The sequence below is a fragment of the Pipra filicauda genome, unplaced genomic scaffold (assembly GCF_003945595.2).
Source record: "Pipra filicauda isolate LSUMZ 115617 unplaced genomic scaffold, ASM394559v2 scaffold649_size186993_pilon, whole genome shotgun sequence".
NCBI lineage: Eukaryota > Metazoa > Chordata > Aves > Passeriformes > Pipridae > Pipra > Pipra filicauda.
The window spans coordinates 123,819-144,804 of NW_024104808.1; the positions used below are offsets into that span (position 1 = coordinate 123,819).

Consider the following 20,986-nt stretch of genomic DNA (forward strand, 5'->3'; position numbering starts at 1 on the left):
TTTTTAGCCACCAACGCACTTGCAACAAACGTGGGTAGTGCCCTCCCCAAATCTTCGTTTGCGAAGCCCAGCCATGATGAGTATTCTTACTGGATATAACTGTGCTATATGTACATCTATATTTTTGCTCTAGCTCTGCTATTTGGTTTTTTTTTTCTCTCTGGGAAGTAAGCTTTTTCCCTGGGTCTCGGGGACTTGGCGGGAAGCCAGGTCCAAACCAACACATGGCTGCAGCACAGGGCTTGCTGCTGTGCCACCTCCTGGGGTGCTGGGCCTGGGAGGACACAGGGGTCACAGAGTGGGGCACCGTGTGGGGACACAGGGATAACTGTGGCTGCCCAGGCTGGAGAAGAGAAGGTTTTGGGGTGACCTTGTAGCCCCTTCCAGTGCCTAAAAGAGGCTCCAAGGGAGCTGGAGATGGATTTTGGATGAGGGCCTGGAGTGACAGGACAAGGGGGAATAGCTTCACACCGGCAGAGGGCAGGGTGACATTGGCAGTGGCCCTGAAATGGGGTGAGAAGGCTCGGGCAGCAGCTTGTCCTTTAGCCAAGGCGGCTTCTCCCAGGGAAAGCCCCAGCCAGGGCTCAGCTTGTCCCACAAGCCTGGGGCCAGGGGTGCTGAGGGGGGAGCGTCCCGCTGCCTGCGGGACAGCCCAGGAAGGACACGGTCGGCTCGGCACACTCAGCACCACACAGCTGAAGGACACCAGGGCTTTGGGCACGTTGTTGCAGCTTTATTCAGCCCCAGTCCTTTAGCCAAGGCAAGCTGCACCTCTGCCGGGCTCACGGCCAGCAGCAGCGCAGTGCTCGCAGGAGGCCTCTTGGTCTTTGCTGCACGCAAGGACTCCTCAGAATGGAGGTTGTCCGAGCTGCCAGGGAGCTGACAGAGATGTCCCAGTCATTCTCCAAGGGCTGAAGTGCTGTGAGGGAAAGAAACAGAGCCCAGATAAAAACCCCCGTCTGCAGAGAGCCTCTGGATTCCCGACAGACCACGCTCCCCACTCACCGCTCAGGATGTCAGCCTGACTGTCTGTGGTCTGCTCCCTCAGGCGCCGTGTGATGAGTCCTGGGCACAGAGCTCCATTAGCCCCTGCTCCCCAGCCTGCTCCCAGCAGCAGGGCCCCCAGTCCTCCCCTCCTCCCCCTCAGCAGGGCTGAGCCCAGGAGCCCCCAGAAGCTCAGGGCAGTGGGACTGAGCAAGGCAGCCACCAAGCCGTGCTGTGTGGGCAGGGCTGGCAGAGGGAGGCAAGGCCCTGCCCGGGGTGGCCGGGGCTGGGGCAGCCCCAGGACTGCCCCTCGTTGCTGGGGCAGCAGTGGCACAGGGGCCAGGCTGCCCCAGAGGCACTGCAGGGGCTGGCACTCACCGATGAACCTGACGGCCGCCAGGCGCACGTTGGCCTGAGGGTCCTGCAGGTAGGGCAGGCTCTGGTGGATGAAGTCTTCAGCCCTGCTCCTGCTCTTCTGCAGCTGCAGAGAGAACAAGGCATGTCTCTCCAGGGCTGTCACTGGGGCAGTTGGCTGGAGCAGTGCCTCTCGCCAGCACCCCCTGGGACGGAGAGGCCTCCCCTCCTGCTGGCTACAGGGAAGGGACAGGGGCCAGCAGAAGAGCCCCTGGGGCTCTGTTCTTGAGGGCAGCAACAGGGATGCAGCTCCAGGCTCTGCCCAGCTGCAGAGCCCCCAGCCCAGACATGGGATGGGAGCAGCCCTCCCCCAGCCCGGGCCCCTCAGCTTGTCCTTACCAAGCACGCTCCAAGCTCCCACAGCCGCTCTCTCTGCAGCAGGTGCTTGAGCGTCTTCCACCTCAGCAGCTCTGCGGCAGCAAGAAGGGCTTCCCTGGAGGCCTGCAGGACAGCATGAGCTCAGAGATGGCCCGGGGGCCTGGGCAAGGAGACATTCCTGGGGGATCCTGCCTTTAGGAAGCTGGGACATGCCCTAGCCCAAATGTCTGGGAGCCTTTTGGGAACAGCCCTGGGGGACAGGCATGGATGCTCAAAGGCCTGGCCTCTGACACAGCCTGTGGGGATGCCCCTGCTCAGGCCGTGGTGGTCACGGGCTGCTGCCGAGCCCTGCAGGAGCAGGCAGGGCAGGTGTTGCACAGGGCCGTGCCAGCTTCTCTGCCCCTGCTGGCGCTGGCTCCGCACGGACCTTCCCATGGGCTGTGCTGGGGGAGCGCTGCCCGCTGTCAGCAGCCCCTGCCCCGATGCCCAGGAGCCCTGGGGGTGTCAGCCCAGCCCTCTGTGTGTCAGGGCTCAGCCTTCAAACCTGTACCTTGGCCACGCTGGGGACCTGGTCGCTCATGCGGAAGAGGAGAGGCACCAGTGCCCGCCACACCTCCTTCCTCATCCTCTTCTCATCCCTGCCGACCACCAACTGCAGCAGCTCTGCGAGCATGCGGATGGACAGCTCTCGCAGCTCGCTGCACTCCTGGCAGGAAGCAGGAAAAGGGAGCTTTGCAAACAGCAGCTCCCTGCCCACAGTGAAGAGGGCCGTGATCATGGCTGCGGGGAGGGCAGCGGCTGCGGCCTCACATCCCAGAAGAAGCAGCACTGGGCTGCACGGCCCAGAAGCCATCCCAGGAGAGCCCAGGGGAGTGGAGCTGGCTCCAAGTGCTGCTCGCAGGGCTGGGCTGCAGGGCAGCTGTCATTGCCCAGCGCCCATCTGAGGGGCTCAGGCTCCACATCAGCCTTACCGAGTCAAAGAGGGGCAGGAGCCTCCCCACAAGTTGCACAGCGATGAAGCTGGCCTTGCTCTTCTTCAGCTGACGCAGAACGTTTTGCAAGGCCAGCAGGATCTTCATCTTGGCGTCTTCGCTGCCAACTTGCAGGATCTTCATCATGCCCGGCAGGAAGAGTTCAATGTTTCTTGCCTGTAGAGAGAAGAGAATGTCCATTGGGTGAAGAGGGCTGTGCCTGAAAAGCTCCCCAGGCAGCCACCCTCGGCCCCACCGTGGCAGGGAGGGCATTTGGAGCAGTCACCCCACATTCTGAGTCCCAGGCCAGGCCAAGCCACTGCTTTCCACACAGCCCCAGCCCCCGTTTGCTGACAGGGCTGCCCCTGACACCGCCCTGCTCACCATCTCGGCTCTCTGCGACAGCCCAACGAGCCCTTCCAGCAGCAGCCTGGCCGTCCTCACGTTTGGACAGCCCTGGTGGCTCTCGACGTCGGGCTCGTCAGCCAACTCCTCCCACTCAGCCTTCCTGGAGGATGACTGCAGGAGCAAACAGAGCCGTGAGGGGCCGGCAGAGCCTGCAGGGCTGGCGGGAGGGGACCAGGGCCTTTAGTGGTCACTCACAGCCATGGGCTGGGTGCGGGGGCCTTCTGTGGAGCAGCGGAAGCACTGTCTGTGCAGCAGGTTGGCAAAGTCCTCCAAGATCTTGGCCAGTGTCTCTGGCATGGAGGACATCAGCTCCCACAGCTCCGGCGCAGTGCTGGAAGGCAGAGAAGGCAGAGCACTGTCAGCAGGGCTGCCTCAGCCACAGTGCTGTGGCCTGGAGCAGCCCCCCAGAACCTGCCCCTTGGAGCCCTGGCTGCGCGTCCCCGGGGGCCCTGCCCGCGTGGGCAGGACGGGGCTGAGGGCGTGTTCCCCGTGGGGCTGGAGCACCGTGCTGGCTCTGGGCTGGCTGGGCCAGCTTTGGCTGCTGTGAAGCAGGGCTGGAAAGCGTGGGGGGGTGGAGGGCCTGACTCTGCAGGCTGTCCCGCAGCATTCCTTGGCTCTGGCAGCCAGAGAGTCTTGGGGTCCCTCTCCCCACAGGGAACAAGCCCACCCTCAAGGCCGTCAGGGCCAGTACCTGTCTCCTTGAAGAGCCGCCTTGCACAGGAGGATGACCACTGTGGTGGGGTACAGGTTGGTCATCAGGCGAAGCAGTGACTCCGCTCTCTCCCACGCTGCCTGTGTGCTGCAGTATGGCAGGCTCTCAAGGATGCTGCTGACTATCTTGGGCGCCTGCAGGGGATACAGGTGAGGATGGCACTGCCCCCGGAGTGCAGCCATGTGCTCAGTTGCCCTTCCCATTCCTCTCTGCTGCCTTGAGGTGGCTTGGGGGGGCCCGAGTCACGTGTGCTTGGGAGGGAGGGATGCAGGGAGGAACAAGGCCCCAGAGGGCTGAAGGGCACGACAATGCAGCCACAGGCCACTTACGTCCGTCAGCCAGACGTCCGGGTCCTCCAAGGCCACATCCAGCAGGCTGCTGGGCACCTGCTGGTCGAGGATGCTGGCATCTCCCATGGCCTCGATGGCCACAAGGATGACGTCTGTCCTCTCGTGGGACTGCAGGTATTTTCCAAAGGTCTATGGTAGCAAGGAAGGAAGACGTGTCGCGCTGAGTGCCCTGATGGAGCTGCTTGGCTGAGCAGCTCGAGGGGCCCTGGCCGGACGTGCCCACCACTGCTGACAGCAGTGCCCACAGCAAAGCTGGCAGCAGTGCCTGCAGTCCCTGCATGGCAGAAGATAAGCAGAGAGGGTCCTCCTTCTGGGGGAGGAGGGCTCATGGGCACAGGCTGCTGGCCCCACCGAGAACCAGGGACTTGCTGGTGGCCAGGAGTACTGGAGCTCCTGCTGGGGCTGAAGCTGCTGCTGGGCCACTGGAGTGCAGCCCTCGTGCTGTCCCTGCTCAAGGACGGCGGGAACCCTCTCCCCAGGGAGCTGAGGGCACGCCAGCCCCACTGCTGCGGGGTCCTTTGGCTCACACCAGTGCCCTGCTGGTGCCACGGACAGGAGTCCCAGCAAGGGCGCAGCTCCTTACCTTGGCACAGTCCCTGGCGCTCAGAGAACACAGCGCGGAGGTGGTCACGGCTTCCCGGTGGACTTGGTCTGCTCTGTCCTTTAGCCTGGATTCGACTAAACACCAGGGCAAACACACAAGAGTCAGGAAGGCAGAGCAGCTTTGCCAGCAAGCTCACCAAACCTCCCTGGCATCTGCTGGCAAGGGGGCAGGACAGGAGCAGTCCAGGATTTCGGGAGGGCATCAGGAACAGCTTCTTGCTACAGGCACTGGAGGGACCAGCCAGGGTGGGGGATCTGCTCTTCCCCACCAGGGAAGACGTGGCTTTGGGACAGGGAAGTCAAGAGGGGCTTTGCCTGTGGGGCCCACAAACCAGTGGGCTGCAAGCTCCTGAAAGGAAGGGGAGGAAGGAGAGCAGCAGCAAACAGGTCCTGGCCTTGAGCAGAGCACTCAGCATCTGCAGCAAAGTGGCAAGTGGGAAGCTCTGGGAAGCAGCTGGGAGGGGCAAAGGAGATCAGGAAGCAGATCTCTCAGGAGATAGAGCAGATGAAGCCCACCACTGCTCTGCCTTTTTTACTTACAGATGAACTCAGCCAGGGCAAAAAGAGCATGGAAAGCTGCACAGCTTGTCTGTTCCTCGGAGAACCGGAAAAGGATGAGACGCCCCAGCAGCTTTCCTAGGAGTGGGAGCTGGATCTCCCCAGAGCAGACAGGTCCAGCAGTGCCTCTTCTGTCGTTGGCATGGGCCTGGATGAGGGAGGCATGAGCAGAAGGGCTGAGGGCACAAAGGTGGTGCCAAAGCCCCCCATCTGAGAGTCTGCCCAGGGCTGGATTCCTGGAGAGACCAGGCTTTGCAGAGCCCTGCGTCCCCGTCTCTCAGAGCAGCCATGTGGGCAGCAGCCCTGGCATGGAGAGCAGCAGGGATGGGGGCATGGCCTGGCTGGAGGGGGCCTGGTCCTTACCTGCAGAGTGGAATAGTCGGACAGCACACGGGTCAGCACATCGATCCTTGCCATGGCCCTCTCCCTCACAGCCTCTCTCTCGCATCTGGTAAAGTCCAGCAGCAGCTGGGACAAGAGAAGCAGCGGGTGAGCCCTGGGAGCAGACTCCAACACCAGCAGCACAGCTCCACTGCTGGGCCGTGCTCGCCCCATCCCTCAAGGGTTCCTCTCCCCTCCAGCAAAGTCTGCAGTGGGGTGTCTGCCCCTGGATTCCTGCCCAGGTCAGGCACACAGGCCCAGAGCCAACCTCATGGCCATGCAGGAGGGCAGGTGCCACCCTCTGCAGCCCCTGTGCTCCACAAGAGCCTGGGGCCTGCCCCAGCTTCCCCACAGGAGGTGGGCACCCTCCCCGCAGGGCACTCTGCCTGTTCAGCACTGCTCTGGGCACCACTCAGCCAGGAGTGGGCAAACCCTCCCCTCCAGGCTGAGGAACAGCTCTGGGACTCCCCCCCTTTTGGCTTGTGCCAGACCTCCAAGATGCCCTGCAGCTCCTCGCTGACTCGAGAGGCAGGAAAGCTGAGCACCACTGTCCTCAGCATGCTGTCCATGGAGTTCAGGGTCTGCAAGGAACACAGAGAGCAATGGCAGTCATTCTACTGTTCTTCCCAGCCCCAGGAGAGCCATCTGAACCCCCTATGCCACAGGAGGAGGAGGAGGATGCCCACACTTCCCTGGAGAGACATGGACATAGACAGTCTTAGAGGGCAGAGCAGCCTATGGCACGGGATGCGGCCAGGCCCATGGGAAAAGGACAGAGGCATGAGGGTGGGAAAGACCCTGCCCTGCCTGGGATCCCTGCTCCTGTGGCAGCATGGGATAGCCAGGGAGAAGGTCAGAGGGGCTGGAGGCCTCTGGAGCTTAGCCAGCACTTACCTTCATATAGAGGGCAAGGTCTGCTTTTGGCATTTCCTTCTCTGCAGGCAGCCAGAAGACACTTGAGAAACACGCACGGAGGAGGCTTTTGGCTTTGCCCTCCAGCGCTGTGTCCACCAAGCTGCAGGGAGAGGGCAGGACACTGGTTGCACACGGGTGCTGGGAGCAGCCCCTCGATGACTCGTGCGGGTGGCATCGGACCTCTGGGCCAGGGGGTCCATGACGGATGGGCAGGTACCTCAATTTCTCCAGAGCCAGCATGGAAAGATGCCGAAGGTCTGTGCACAGGTGGTCCCTTGGCTCTTCTTCCAGCAGCGCCTGCAGAGCACAACCAGGATGGCACCTGCTGGCAGCTGCCAGCACCCAGGGCCTCCAGTCCCTGACCCGCCCAAGCGCTGTCCGCACAGGCTGCCTGTGCCAGGGGGCTTTGCTCCCTTTGCCACATTGCCCAGAGTGCCCTCACCTTGATGTTCTCTGCCAGCTGGTACATGTCACAGAACAGATCCAGGCCCTGGGTCAGGCCGTGCTTCAAGGCGCTTCGGCACAGCACGGAGATGCTCTGAAGAAATGTGGCCTTGTCTCTCTCCTCCTGCCAGCCGGGGGACAGAGACACAAACACGGATTGTGAGTGGGCGGACACAGCCAGCGGGACCGCAGCACTGGGGGTGCAGTACCCTGCAGGAGAAGCACCTGCCCTGCCAGCACCCCTCCAGCAGCCGGGCAGCACAGCCCCTGCCAGCAGACAGCAGCACAGCCCCCCTCCAGCTGGCCCCAGTTACCTTGTTGGGGCTGGTGACAAAGGCCAGGATGGAATCAACAGCTTCCTGCTCCTCCTTGTAGATGGGCAACCAGCTGGCATCTAAGGGGGGAAAGAGCAGGGAGAGCTGCAGAGGGTCCAGCGAGAGGAGGGGGCAGAGGATATCTGCCCTCCACCCAGCTCTCTGCCCACTGCCTTGGCACGGCCTTCCCTTGCAGCTCCTGGCTGGAGGGTGCCCGGCAGAGGAGCTGCCATGCCTGGGAAAGCCCCAGTGCCCCGGGCTGAGGAAGGCAATGGCAGACAGGCAGGAAAGGCCCAGGCTCCCACAGCACAGCTGCCTCCTGCCAGCCCAGCTGGCCCTCGCTGCCCACAGCCCAGAGCCCCTCTGCCCTGTCCTTCTTTGGGAGAGGCTGTGCTGGGGCCACACTCCAGCCCTGAGCAGTCCCAGCTTTCAGGCAACATCATGGCTGACCCTGGGGACCCCCGTTGTCAGCTGGCCAGGAAAGTGGGATCCTGGTGTGCTACAGGGTGTGCTGGTGGGCCCCAGCCCTGCCCAGCCCCACAGGGCCCCTCACTCACCGAGCTTGAGGGGCTGCATGGTGGTCACCTCGTAGGAGGACGGAAGCTGCAGACCTGGAGAGCGGCTCTCCTGGGAAGAGCTGTCTTCCATCCAGGCTTGCCTGGGGCAGGCGGGGGGTCTCCTCTCCATCCTGTGAATCAAAGAACACAGGGGAGCCTGCCTACGGAGGGCGTCCGAATGGTGGAGTCGAACACCCTCGGGAAAAATGCCGTGGCCAAATCGCCTCAGGCAAAGTGCCTCAGGCAAAAGGCCTCAGCAAAAGGTCTCAGCCAAAAGGCCAAGGCAAAGTGCCTCAGCCAAAAGGCAAAGGCAAAGCACCTCAGCCAAAAGGCCAAGGCAAAAGGCCTCAGCCAAAAGGCCAAGGCAAAAGGCCTCAGCCAAAAGGCCAAGGCAAAGTGCCTCAGGCAAAGCGCCTCAGCCAAAAGGCCTCGGCCCAAATGCCTCAGGCAAAAACGCTTCAGCAAAACGCCTCAGCAAAACACCAAGTTCCCACGGGGCCACCAAGGGTCGTGGACAAGACGTGGACTGCAGTCGGGGGCTTCTCGCCAGCACCGCACTCCTCTCCTGTCCGGTCGCCGTCCTGACGGACACTGACCCACCGTGGGCCACGGTCGTGCTGAGCACACCTGCTGCAGTGGGTGTCACAAAGGGCCCCTCTGTGACACGCTGCCGGCCGCTAGCAACAGGTCCCAGTGCTTGTTGACATGGCACCTGCCCCCAACAACGGGTCCCAGGGAGCCACCACGCAGGCTGGAACAGGCAGGGTGCCCCTGGGGACACAGGCCTGCCTCAGCCCTTGGCACTCAGCTGCCCTCAGAGTGTCTCCAGGCCCCACTTTGCTCTCATGTCTCCTTGGGACATCCCAAGGAGCCCCATGTTCAGACAGCCCTGCGTGCCCCCAGGACATCCCTTTCCTGTCCCCACACTGCAGAGTCTGGCCTCTGAGCCCTTCAGTCACATTAAATGCATAACGTTTGCTCAAGCTTAACTGAAACTATGGTTTTTGTTACCTTTTCTCTTTCTCCCACTGACCAGCAAGAGCTTTTCCCCACTCAACAGCTCTTCCAGCACCGGGCTGCTCAGGAGCCATCACAAGGCCTTTGCTGCACCCCAGGCCCCTGTAGGCACCCTGAGCTGCCCCAGGGGTGGCTGAGTGGCCCTGCCAGGCTGGCGGAGTCCTGGGGGGGCTTAGGGATGAAGTGGGGAGGATGGCACCCAGGGAGATTCCTTGGATTCACCAAGGAAGGCCTAGACTAAACTACCCCAGGGATCCAGCTGGAAGGGCCAGGCTCCTCAGCATGCTGGGAGCTGTCATCTTCTGGCACAGCCCAGCTGAGCGGCCGCATTGGTCCATCTGAGGGGCCAGGAGCTGTAGTCCTGCTGCTCTTGCCTCAGTTCTGTGTCTCTTCTACAGAATCAGACCAAAGAAGCCCCCAGAAGCCCAAAGGGCCCGGGAACAGCCCCTCTCTGACAGCCCCAGAGGTGCCCCGGAGCTGCCTGCCAGCCCAGCTGGCCCTCGCTGCCCACAGCCCAGAGCCCCTCTGCCCTGTCCTTCTGTGGGAGAGGCTGTGCTGGGGCCACGCTCCAGCCCTGAGCAGTCCCAGCTTTCAGGTAACATCATGGCTGACACCCAGGACCCCCGTGGGTCGGGAAAAATACACAGCTCAGGGGGGGCAACCCCTACAATAAATAACACAAGTGGCCGTTGTTTTTCTGCTTTGCTCGATCCCGAAGTCGCTGCTGCAGCGGGTTCGTGTCTAAAGCTGCTCTTTACAAGTCTCATAGTCCTGGTGTTCGCCTACAAAAAATTGATTAATTTTAAAAAAAATAGAAAAGATGTGGCAATGCTGTTCATGAAGCCTTCAGCAGTCACCAAGAGTTCTTTTCTGCAGAGATTTCAACTATTTCCTAAATTCCACACTCGTGGCTTCAGGCCATGACTTGCCAGAGCAGTCCCAGAGCTGGCCACTGCCCAGAGATGCCCTGGGGCAGCTCCAGTGCCCAAGTGGGACAAGTGGCCCAGGCTGTGTGGAAGCCCTTTGGAGCAGGAGCTGGTGGGCAGGAAGGGCCCATCTGGGGAGGGTCAGGGAATCCCCCCCCGCAGCCCTGCTGCCCAGGCTGAGGAGGGTCCTCTCCAGCCCAGCAGCACATCATGTGCCCTTGGGGGCTGCGCTGCCAGGGCTGTTCCCAGGAACTGACTGGCCAAGGTGAGGAGTCAGAGACTGAAATGGTTCATGACTGTCCTGGGTTAAAAAGGGTTTTCCCCTGGAGTTGGAAAGTGGTTAACCCCAGGAGGTGGTATTCTTGGTGTTAACCCAATCAGCACCCCTGCAAAATTAAACATATCACAACAGGCCGGAAAAGAAGAGATTACGTAGCTGAAAGAAGAGCAGCAGCCATGGTCTGAGACCACGAGGACAGAGGGGGCCAGGGAGCCCCACTGGGGGCCAAGGCCCCCCAGCCCCCCAGCTGGGGCTGTAGAAACTCGGAACAGTGTTAAACTGGGCCCAGTACTGTGGCCAAGAGCCGAGGGAGTTTTTCTCCACTGTGAGTGGGCAGCAGGAGCGGTGGCAGAGACAGCACCGAACAGAGAGCTGTGGCTGAGAGCCAAGAAGACAGTCAGCAGGAGCGAGGTGGCACAGAGCCAAGCTGAGAGACACAGAGATGCCCGATGGAGAGACAGAGCACCAGGCTCAGCAGAGACTGTTTGGGGTGAGCCTGGCTTTATTTCTCCAAACCCTTTGAGATCCCTCTTGGAAGGAGGGGGTGGACTTCCACTTGAAGGGAGTCCTGAAATGCAGCAGCAACTAGAGAGAGAGAGAGAGAAGCTGAGAAGCTCAGAGATATCCTGGAGCTAGACCAGGACAGCCAGGAGGAATGTGGAGGGGGGAAGAGGCCTTCCTGCCCCCCTTCGCCATGCTGACAGTTTGAGACGGAGCAAAGGAGCTCTGCTAGAACACTTGGGGCAAAAACTGAACTGAAAGCCCTAAACTCAGGAGGAACTTGAATCCCCTGAGGAAGGGACTGTCAGGGGTGCCCAGTACCCCGTGATATGACTGTGGAGAGGTGAGCCTTGTCCCTGCTTTCGCAGTCCACAGGAGAGAGACCTTCAGCTGGAGCTGAAGGGCCAAGGGGTGAGAGAAGCCCCCTGTGTTGTAATGGAGAGAGATTTTCCAGCTACGACAAATCCAGCTACGACTGCTGCCTTGAAGAGGAGAGACACTGCTGCCCTGAAAGTGGAAAGGATCTTTTCATCTTCCCTTCAGAACTTTTATTGGAGGGAAAGGAGGGATTTGATCAAATGTAAATATATTGCTTTTCCATAGGAGAGATAGTTAGAATTGTGTATATAATGTATTATAGTATTTATTTGTGTAAGTAATAAACTGTAATATAATTCCTTTCCCCCCATACTGAGCTGTGTTTTGTCTGAAAACCCTCTCACAGTGAAACAAATTGGGGGGGGGCTAGGACTTGGAAATTGGATTTTTGAGGGTCTCAAACTGCCACAATGATTTACACATTCTAGGATTGCCAGGGCACTTTTGCAGGCTGGGAAGAGGCAGCTGGACCCATCCCCCCTGCCAGTGCTGCTGAAGGTGTCAAGCCCTGAAAAGGCGAGAAGAGACGTGTTTACCAGGCCCCTCACGGGAACTCTGCGCAGGTCCAGCAGACCCTGGAGGCTCGAGGCACAGCCCGGGACACCATCCATGGATATAATAACTCATAACTTCTTGGAGTGTGGGGGCTACCCTCCCCCACCCCCAACGGATCAAGGCCACCACTTCAACTGACAGACATTGGAGCTGCAACTCCCAAGTTCCATCGCTGGACCCCGTGGGCAGTGACTATAGACATCTTTCCACTCTCAGCTTTGCTTTCCCTTACTCTCCCTCACCCTTATCCTGTCTTTCCTTTCTCTACTTATGCATTTTCCCCTAAAGGTTCTCTTTATGCCATATTGCTATAGATGAGAGATAGAGATGATAACACCCAAAATGGAAACATACCTGTTTACCTTTGAAATGAAATTGTTCTAACATAAACCCTACATACATATGTTTTCAAACACTGATTATTCAGTGTCGTTTCACTTTAATCCACCCCCAGGGATTTATTAATAAGAACCTGGGTTACTCCCAACCCCTTTCTGGGGTGGGTAGTAACAGACCCCTTGTAGCAGGATGTTCTACCTGGAAAAGAATCTGATGGGAGAATGCAAGCACTGCAAGCTCTCTGTGGGGAGTTACTGCTGGTGCCAAGGGGTTGGTTTAGTGTTGAATTGTGCCAAACCCAGCCTGGTTCCCCAACCTTCCAACACACATCCTGCTTTTGGAAGCAGAGTTTGACAGATCAGCTGCTCACTGGTCTGGGAAGATGTGACTGGAAATCCATCATTGGAAAAGCATAAAAGCCCAGGGCCAACTTTGACAGAGCAGATTCTTCCACAGAGTTTGTTGAAGTGTGTGGAGCTTCTGCTGTGAAGCAGGGACAGCTCTTGATGGTCACTGCCCAGGGGGGAAAAGAAAGAGAGAGCTCTGCCTTTATTTATTTCTATCAGACATGGCCGGGCCCTCCCCGCTTCCTGCCGGGATCGGACACCGCCGGCGGCCCCGGCCCTGCCGGGCTCCATCAGCCTCAGCAATTGCTGCCAAGGAGGGGCCGGGGGCTTCCTCTTGGCCTTCGTCTCCCTGGCGCTGGGGCTCGGCTTCTACCTGCGCCAGAAGGTGAGGGGGGTCCCAGGGGGTCGTGTGTCCCCCCAGAGCGTCTGTGCCCCCCCGGGGACCCCCCACCCCGGTGTCCCCCCCTTTTCTCTCCCCACAGAGCTCCTGAGCCGGCGGCGGCCGCAGCCCCTCCCCGGGGCCTCGGGCCCAGCCTGGACCCCCCCTGTCCCTGTGAGGATTTTGGGGGGGTCGTGTGTCCCCCCCTCCCCTGCTGCCACTCCTGATCCCAGGAAAGCTTCCCAGTTCTCCCCAGTCCCGGTTATTGGGGGGAGGGGCTTGGGGGAACCCCAAGGAGTGGAACCGAGTTTAGGGGGGGGCAGAACCAGCCCCAGGATGGATTCGGAATGGGGACCCCCCTGTGTACCCTCATGTCAACCCGCTCTGGGGGAGCTTTGGGAGGGCACCTGCCCCTCAATGGGCACCCAGCTCACCCCAAAAAGGGCTGGGACCCTCCCCAAAGCTCCCCACTGTCCATCAGGGTCCCCCAAATCCACTCAGAGCCCACCCAGGACCCCACCCACCCCCTTCTCTGGGGGGACTTCTCTGGGCACTGGTGGTGCTGGGAGCCCCCCCAGCTGCGGGTGAGGAGCTCTCAGGTGAGTGCGGGGCGGGAAGGAAGGGGATGGTGGGAAAAGGGAGTTCAGAGGGGATAAAAGGGTGGTGGCACCCCAAATTGAGTGGGAGGGGAGTGAGACCCCCAAAAGTGGAGGGGGAGGGGCACTGAAGATAGGGGGATGATGGGAAATGGGTGGGAGAGGTCAGAAGAGTGGGGAAAGGGGAGAGTGGGACCCCCAAACTGAGCATGAGGGGGCTGAGGATTGAGGGGACAATTGGAAAGTGGAAGGAACAGGGAGAAGGGTGGAAAAGGGAGGGTGGTCTGGCAGGTCTGACAGTCCCATGGGGGTCTTTGGGCACAGGGGGGTTGGCAAAGGGGGGTGGCCCCCCTGAGCTCCCAGCTTACTGTGGGGTGCTGGGGGCTGCTGGATCCAATCTCAGCCTTGAATTATGGCAACAGTTTCAGTTTAGAGGAATTACAGAGGTGTGACTGAATCACTTTTTTCCCCAGGTTTTAACGATGGCAAGTCAGATCTTTTGATACAAATTAATTAATTAGGGATACAAATGATCAGACAGAAGATCTTAATCAGAATTATTTACTGCACAATAGAAACACTAAAACTACCAGGAGTACAGGATAAGATAGGACAGTGCTCTACACTAAAGCAATTGTTGAAGCAATTCTACTCAAGCTGGCACAAAAGCAAGAATTCTTAGAGATGGATAGAACTCCCCCAGACTAGTGCTGGTGTGGAAATTTCTGCTCTCAACCTCCAGGAGTGACCTTGGGGGGGTCCCCAGCCAAGGCAGGAATCTCCACACAGCCCCCAGGAAGAGTTCTGTTGGAAGAAGCTGCCCCTGGGAAAGGGCACTGGCCCTTTCTGGTCGAAAGGGATGGAGTGACAGTCACTGGACTCCAGGGGTTGCCTCACCATCAGGGGCTTCATTCGGGGTGGAAGTAGAGGCCAAAGCTCTTCCCGCAGTCGGGGCACTGGTAGGGCTTCTCTTACTGGTGGGTCCGTTGGTGTTTGGTCAAGGCAGACCTGTTGGTGAAGCTCTTCCCACACTCCCCACACTTGTAGGGCCTCTCCCCAGTGTGGATGTGCCGGTGGGTGACAAGGGTGGAGTTCTGGTTGAAGCCCTTCCCGCAGTCGGTGCAGCGGAAGGGCCTCTCATCCGTGTGCGTCCGCTGGTGCAGGAGGAGATTGGAGCTGGTCTGAAACCTCTTCCCACATTCCAAGCACTTGTAGGGCCGTTCCCCAGTGTGGATAAGCTGGTGGGTACGGAGGTGGGAGCCCTTCGTGAAACTCTTCCCACATTCCCCACACGTGTAGGGCCGCTCCCCAGTGTGGATGAGCTGGTGGGTGCGGAGGTGGGAGTTGTCCCTGAAGCTCTTCCCACATTCTCCACATTTGTAGGGCCTTTCCCCAGTGTGGATGTTCTCGTGGGTGCGGAGGTGGAAGCTGTACCTGAAGGTCTTCCCACATTCTCCACACGTATAGGGTTTTTCCCCAGTGTGGATGTGCTGGTGTCGGATCAGGTTGGAGTTGTCACTGAAACTCTTCCCACATTCCCCACACGTGTAGGGACGTTCCCCAGTGTGGATATGCTGGTGCTTGAGGAGGTCACAGCTCTGCCTGAAGCTCTTCCCACATTCCAAGCACCTGAAGGGCTTCTCCCTGCTGGGAGGCTGCTCAGGGACCACCAGGTCCGAGCTCCGCCTCGAGCTCCGGCTGCCTTCCTGGCACAGGCTGGCTCTTTCCTCCTCAGAGCACCCTGGGATGGCTTTGGAGCCCCTCCTGCGGGGGGATCTCCGGCCCTTTTCCTCCCCGCTGCCTTCCTGCGCCGGGGAGCCCTTCAAAACGGCCTCTCCCACCAGGGTCTCACGGGGGGATTTGTCCTCCGGGCTCTCCGTCCTCACCTCGGGGCCTGGGGCAGGAAGCAAGAAGGACAGGCAGGGGATTTGCCTCCGGCCCACAGGGAAGGCCAAGGACATCCCCCCAACTCCGGCCCCGGCAGGACGGCGGCGCCAGCGGGGTTGTCCTGCAGCCGGGGCCATGCTCGGCTGACAGAGCCAGCACAACACCCACCCAAAGGGACACTGACTTCCTCCTCACCTGCCTGGGGGGACCAAGGCATCTTCCTCTTCCTCGCAGCCTCCTCCTCCATCCGCCCAAGCTTTGGGAAGGACAAATCCTGATGGGGGGGAAAACAAGGGCTGAGCGCGTTGGCTTGGGGGTTCCTCCTGCCCAAGTCCATCTCTAGAACTCACCAGGCATCCTGTGTTCATAAAAACCTCCAAAACACCAAGATTCAGCCCAGAAAAACCGAAACCACTGACATTCAGGCAAAAAAACCCTCAGAAATAGTGAGATGAACCTCTCACAAACTGCAAAAAGTTGAGATTCAGCTAAAAAATACTCCAAAATATCAAGATTCAGCCAGAAAAATTCTCCCAGAAGTTCCCCCTTTCTGGTCTCTCCCCTCTGGGGTTCAGAGGGTCTCCCCTGTCTGGGGAGACACATTTACAGACTAACCTTGGAGATAGATATGGACAGACATCTCTATCACCCTGGGGATAGAGCCTCAAGCATGTGCTGCCAGGAAAAAAAAAAAAAAATAAAAAAAAAAAAAAAATAGGAAAAAAAAAAAAAAAAAAAAAAAGAAAAAAAAGAAGAAAAAAAAAAAAAAAAAAAAAAGAAGAAGGAAAAAAAAGGAAAAAAAAAAAAAAAAAAAAAAAAAAGAGGAAAAAAAATGGCCCAAAAAAAAATCACAGAATCACGAATCAGCCACGTTGGAAAGACTCTCCGAGAGCATCAATCCACCCCTTATCCAAACCCCGCCGTGCGTCCCAGACCATGGCACTGAGGCAACATCCAATCTCACTTCAACACCTCCAGGACCTGACTCACCCCACTCCCTGCCCAGACCATTCCAAGGCCCTGATTACGTCTCTTGGGAAAGATTGCTTCCCAATATCCAACCTAAACCTCCCCTGGCACAGCTCAAGACCCAGCCCTCTTGTCCTACTGCTGCTTCCTGGCACAACAGCCCCACCCCCACCTGGCTCCAACCTCCTGGCAGGGAGGGACTTGCAGACAGTCAGGAGGTCTCCCCTGAGCCTCCTCTTCTCCAGCCTCAACACCCCCAGCTCCCTCAGCCTCTCCTCACACCACTTGTGCTCCTCTCCCTTCCCCAGCCTCGCTGCTCTTCTCTGCTCCTGCTCCAGCCCCTCCAGGGCCTTCCTCAACTCAGGGGCCCAGAGCTGGACACAGCACTCCAGGGGTGGCCTCACCAGCGCTCACTCCAGCCCAACAAGCACTTCCCTGCTCCTGCTGACACACTCTTCCTCACACAGGACACCAGCCATTGGCCCTCTTGGCCACCTGGCCACACTCTGCCTCCTCTTCAGCTTCCTGTCCATCCCCACTCCCAGCTCCCTTTCTGCCTGCCTGCTCTCCAGCCACTCTGGCCCCAGCCCGGGGGGCTGACGGGGCTTCCTGTGGCCAAAGGGCAGGACCCGGCCCTTGGCCTGCTTGACCCTCATCCCCTTGCAATCAGCCCATGGATCCAGCTGGGCCAGGTCCCTCTGCAGAGCCCTCCTGCCTTCCAGCACATCAACACACCCCCAGCTTGGGGTCACCTGCACATTTGCGGATGAAATGCCTGGTTCTGCAGCAGCTGCAGATGCTCAAGGGGCAGCAGGACCAAGTCAGGGGCCTGGGGGGGCCTGGGGGGCTTTGGGGTGTGGGAGGGTCCTGGGGGAGTTGGGGAGGGGCTTTGGGGATTAGGGGTACAAACCAGTACAGACCAGAACAGACCATTACAGACCAGTACAGACCAGTACCTCCTCACTGCTCCCCAGATCTCTCCTGGAGCTGGGCCACATTGTCGTTGGACACCTGAGCCCCCCCAGTGCCCTCCCAGTACAGCCCAATGCCCCCAGTACAGTCCACTGTGTTCCTGTCCCAGGTGATCCCTCTTGGGGGGGGTTGGAAGGGATTTGAGGGGGGAGCTGGAGGATATTTGAGAGGATCTGGGGGTGTTGGATGGGAATTTGGGGGTTTTGGAGGGCTTTGGGTGCATTTGGGGGACTTAAAAGGCATTTTGAGGCGTGAAAAGGATCTGTGGGGGGAGGGAATTAAAGGGAAAAGGGGGGTAAAGGGACATTTGAGGGGGTTAATGGGGCCTGGGGGGGAGAGGAGGGGCAGCACCACAAGCATGTGAGTCCTGAGACCTTCCTAGTGTTCCCACGACTCTCTTGGTGTTTCCAATTGCCCCTCTGACCCCCTGAGACCCCCCTGGTGTCTCCAATGTCCCCAGGGCCTCCCCATGGCCCCAATTCTCCCCATGACACCCCCAATTCAACTGTCCCCACACCTGTCCCCACTGTCTCCAAACCCTGATGTCCCCAACCCTCCATCTCACTCCAGGAGCCCCTCCGGACCCTCTGACAACAAAAACACCCCCTCTCCCCTCACGCCCACAGAAGGGCCAAGGGCATCTGGGGACACATTGGGGATAGTTGAGAGGCTTTGCAGAGCCCTGGGTGATTACTGGGGGATACTGGGACACACTGGGGGGAACCAGAGGACACTGGGAGGGACTTAGGGGTTACTGAGGGACTCTGGGAGGGCACTGGGTGGGACTGGGGAGTTACTGGGGGATTACCAGGATACACGGGGGGACATTGGTAGGTTACTGGGCCATACTGGGGGGTTACTGGGTGCTCATTGGAGCATCACTGGGCCATACTGGTGGGCAGTGGGAGGTCACTGGGACACATTGACTGGTCACTGAGCAGGTTACTTGGCCGTACTGAGGGTCACTGGGCTATACTGGGGGCACGGGGTTCCCCTTATCTGGATGTGGTACCCTCCAGACTTTGGGGGGCACCCCCAGGACTCCTCCTCTGGGGGCTCTGAGATCCCCTGAACCCCACTGCTGGGCTTTAAGGGAACCCTTGGGCTCCACTCCCTGTGGGGTCTCTGCGTGATGAGTGTTGGGGGTCTCTGGGTTTCGGGGGGGTCACTGGGATCCCCTTTCCCTGGGGTCGGTCCACCGGGCCGGCAAGGGCGTTGTGGCGGGAAAAGTAATGGCGGATCGCGCAGAGCCTCATGGGAGTTGCAGTTCCCTTATGACTACTCCGCCGGCGCGCCTGCGCAGTGCAGCCAAGACGTTGGCAAAGCCCCCCCCCCTCCGCGGCTTCCAGGCCCCGCGCTCTGCCCTTCGGGAACCCCCGAACCCCTCGGCTAAACCCTCCCGAGCCCTCCAGCCTTTCCACCCACACCCGCGCTCCCCGCAGTCCCCGGGGGGATCCCCAGAGCCCCGCTCTCCCGCAGGCCCCGCCAGCTCACAGTGCAGCACGGAGCCAGCGCCATCTTTGCTTCCCGGAAGTAACCACGGCGCTCTGCGCGCGCACCGCCTTTACAGAGCCCCCCCCCCACCTCCCCTCCGCCCGCCGCGCTCCCGTCAGGAATGTTCGCACGGGCGGTGCCGCAGCGCCCTCAGCCCGAACTGAACCTGGGTTTACCTCATGAAATCTTTGATCTCTGGTAGCCAAGCCCCTCTTACCGTCCCCAATTGTCTTGTCCTTTGGGGGGGGATCACAGCGGCCCTTTGCACTTGAGCGGACTGAGGTTTCTACCACAAAGGACCAGTCCCCTTTCCCAGGGGCAGCTTCTTCCAACAGAACCCTTCTTGGGGTGTGTGTGGAGATTCCTGCTTTGGCTGGGGACCCCCCCAGGGTCACTGCTGGAGGTTGAGAGCAGAGATCTCCCCATGAACGTTGGTCTGAGGGAGTTCCATCCATCTCTAATTAAGAATTCTTGCTTTTGTGCCAGCTTGAGTAGAATTGCTTCAACAATTGCTTTAGTGTAGAGCACTGTCCTATCTTATCCTGTACTCCTGTTAGTTTTAGTGCTTCTATTGTACAGTAAATAATTGTGATGAAGATCTTTTGTCTGATCATTTGTAACCCTAAATAAATTCCTTTCTATCAATAGATCTGATTTGCCATCATTAAAACCTGGGGGACCTAAATGGTTCAGTCACACCTCTGTAATTCCTCTAAACTGAAAGTGTTGGCATAATCCAAGGCTGAGATTGGATCCAGCAGCCCCCAGCACCTCACAGAAGTTTGGAGCTCAGGGGGAAATTCCCCTTTGCCAACCCCCCTGTGCCCAAAGACCCTCATAGGACCATCTGACCCACCAGACCACCCTCCGTTTTCCACCCTTCTCCCTGTTCCTTCCACTTTTCCATGGTCCTCTCAATCCCCACCCCTCCCCCAGATTACTCTGGGGGTCCCAACCCCCATTTTTCCCTCCTCTCACATCTTCCACATCATCCCCCAATCCCCAGCTCCCTCCAACTCAGTTTGGGGTCCCACCACCCCAAAAAGGGGTTAGGTGGAGTCCTGGATGGGCTCTGAGTATGTTTGGGGGGTTCTCCAGGGCCTGTGTGGAGATGTAGGGGAGTCCCAGCACCTTTTGGGATGAGATGGGTGCTTTTTAAGGGGCAGGTGCCCCACCAAGACCCTCCCAGAGTGGGTTGACACAGGGGGAACACAGGGGGGTCCCCATTACCAATCCATCCCCTGGGGCCGGTTCTGCCGCCCCAAAACTAGGATCCACCCCTTGGGATTCCCCCAAGCCTCTCCCCCACTGCTCCCCAATAACTGGGACTGGGGAGAACTGGGAAGCTTTACTGGGATCACTGGGAGCAGCCGGGCACAGGCAGAGTGACAGCAGGGGAGGGGGGGACACACGACCCCCCCAAAATCCTCACAGGGACAGGGGGGGTCCAGGCTGGGCCCGAGGCCCCGGGGAGGGGCTGCGGCCGCCGCCGGCTCAGGAGCTCTGTGGGGAGAGAAAAGGGGGGGACACCGGGGTGGGGGGACAGGGGGGACACCAGGATACACCGAGACCTGGACTGGATCCAGTGGGACCAGAACTGGGGCAACGGGGATCATACTGGGAGCACCTGGCAGCATGTTGGAGGCAACTGGGATATACTGGGAGTGACTGGAACCACAGTAAGGGTGACTGGGAGCAACTGGAACCACACTGGGGGCAGCTGGGATCATACTGGGAGCAACTGGGCCCCTACTCGGGTCATACTGGGATCATACTGGGATCATACTGGGAGTGACTGCAATAATCCTGGGAGTGTGTGAGAGGGACTGCAGCCATACTGGGGATGAGTGGGATCAAAGTGGCTTCATACTGGAAGTGTCTGGAAGTCACTGGTATCATACTGGTGGCAACTGTGATTGTACTGGGATCATACTGGGATCAGACTAGGATCATACTGGGAACAATTGGTTCTATGCTTGGGGCAACTGGGAGCTACTAGGATCACACTGGGAGGAAGTGGGAGGAACTGGGACCATGCTGGGCACAACTGGGATCATATTGGGAGCAACTGGGCCCACAGTGAAGGTGGCTGGGGTCATACTGGGAGTGACTGGGAGCATTCTGAGGGCAGTTGGGACCATGTTGGCACAACTCATCACTGGTTGCCAAAGTCATCCCATACCTAAAATAAACCTGAAACTCTGCTTTTCAGTTAACCTGCTGGCTTGCAGTCTAATTTTCAGACAATGCAATTACAAACTACTAGAAAAGGATCAAACTGCATTCAGCAGGTGTTTTTTGGAAAAAATCCTTAAATTTCCTGGTGTTGCCCATCAAAACAACTGTTTAAATTACACTTTTATGAATCCCAAAAAACCAGTGGGATTGAACAAGCTCTTGGGAGAAGACAACCTGCT

General features: G+C 58.9%; 1 protein-coding gene and 1 pseudogene across 1 annotated transcript; both read right to left on the reverse strand.

The window, feature by feature from the left end:
- The window catches only part of LOC113987748, a 134,728-nt pseudogene extending 116,135 nt beyond the window's left edge, over window positions 1–18,593 (reverse strand).
- LOC113990365 lies at window positions 713–8,240 on the reverse strand. Its single transcript, XM_039388418.1, has 19 exons — window positions 7,930–8,240; window positions 7,373–7,452; window positions 7,057–7,182; window positions 6,832–6,911; window positions 6,594–6,714; window positions 6,191–6,280; window positions 5,682–5,786; window positions 5,301–5,466; window positions 4,741–4,835; window positions 4,137–4,286; window positions 3,787–3,941; window positions 3,291–3,426; window positions 3,072–3,206; window positions 2,688–2,864; window positions 2,267–2,422; window positions 1,738–1,839; window positions 1,363–1,465; window positions 1,006–1,065; window positions 713–919 (listed from the first exon to the last, which is right to left on the reverse strand). Exons 1-19 carry the CDS (start codon window positions 8,057–8,059, stop codon window positions 783–785), a joined length of 2,304 nt encoding a protein of 767 aa, XP_039244352.1. The 5' UTR covers window positions 8,060–8,240; the 3' UTR covers window positions 713–782.
- Window positions 18,594–20,986: the final 2,393 nt, after the last annotated feature.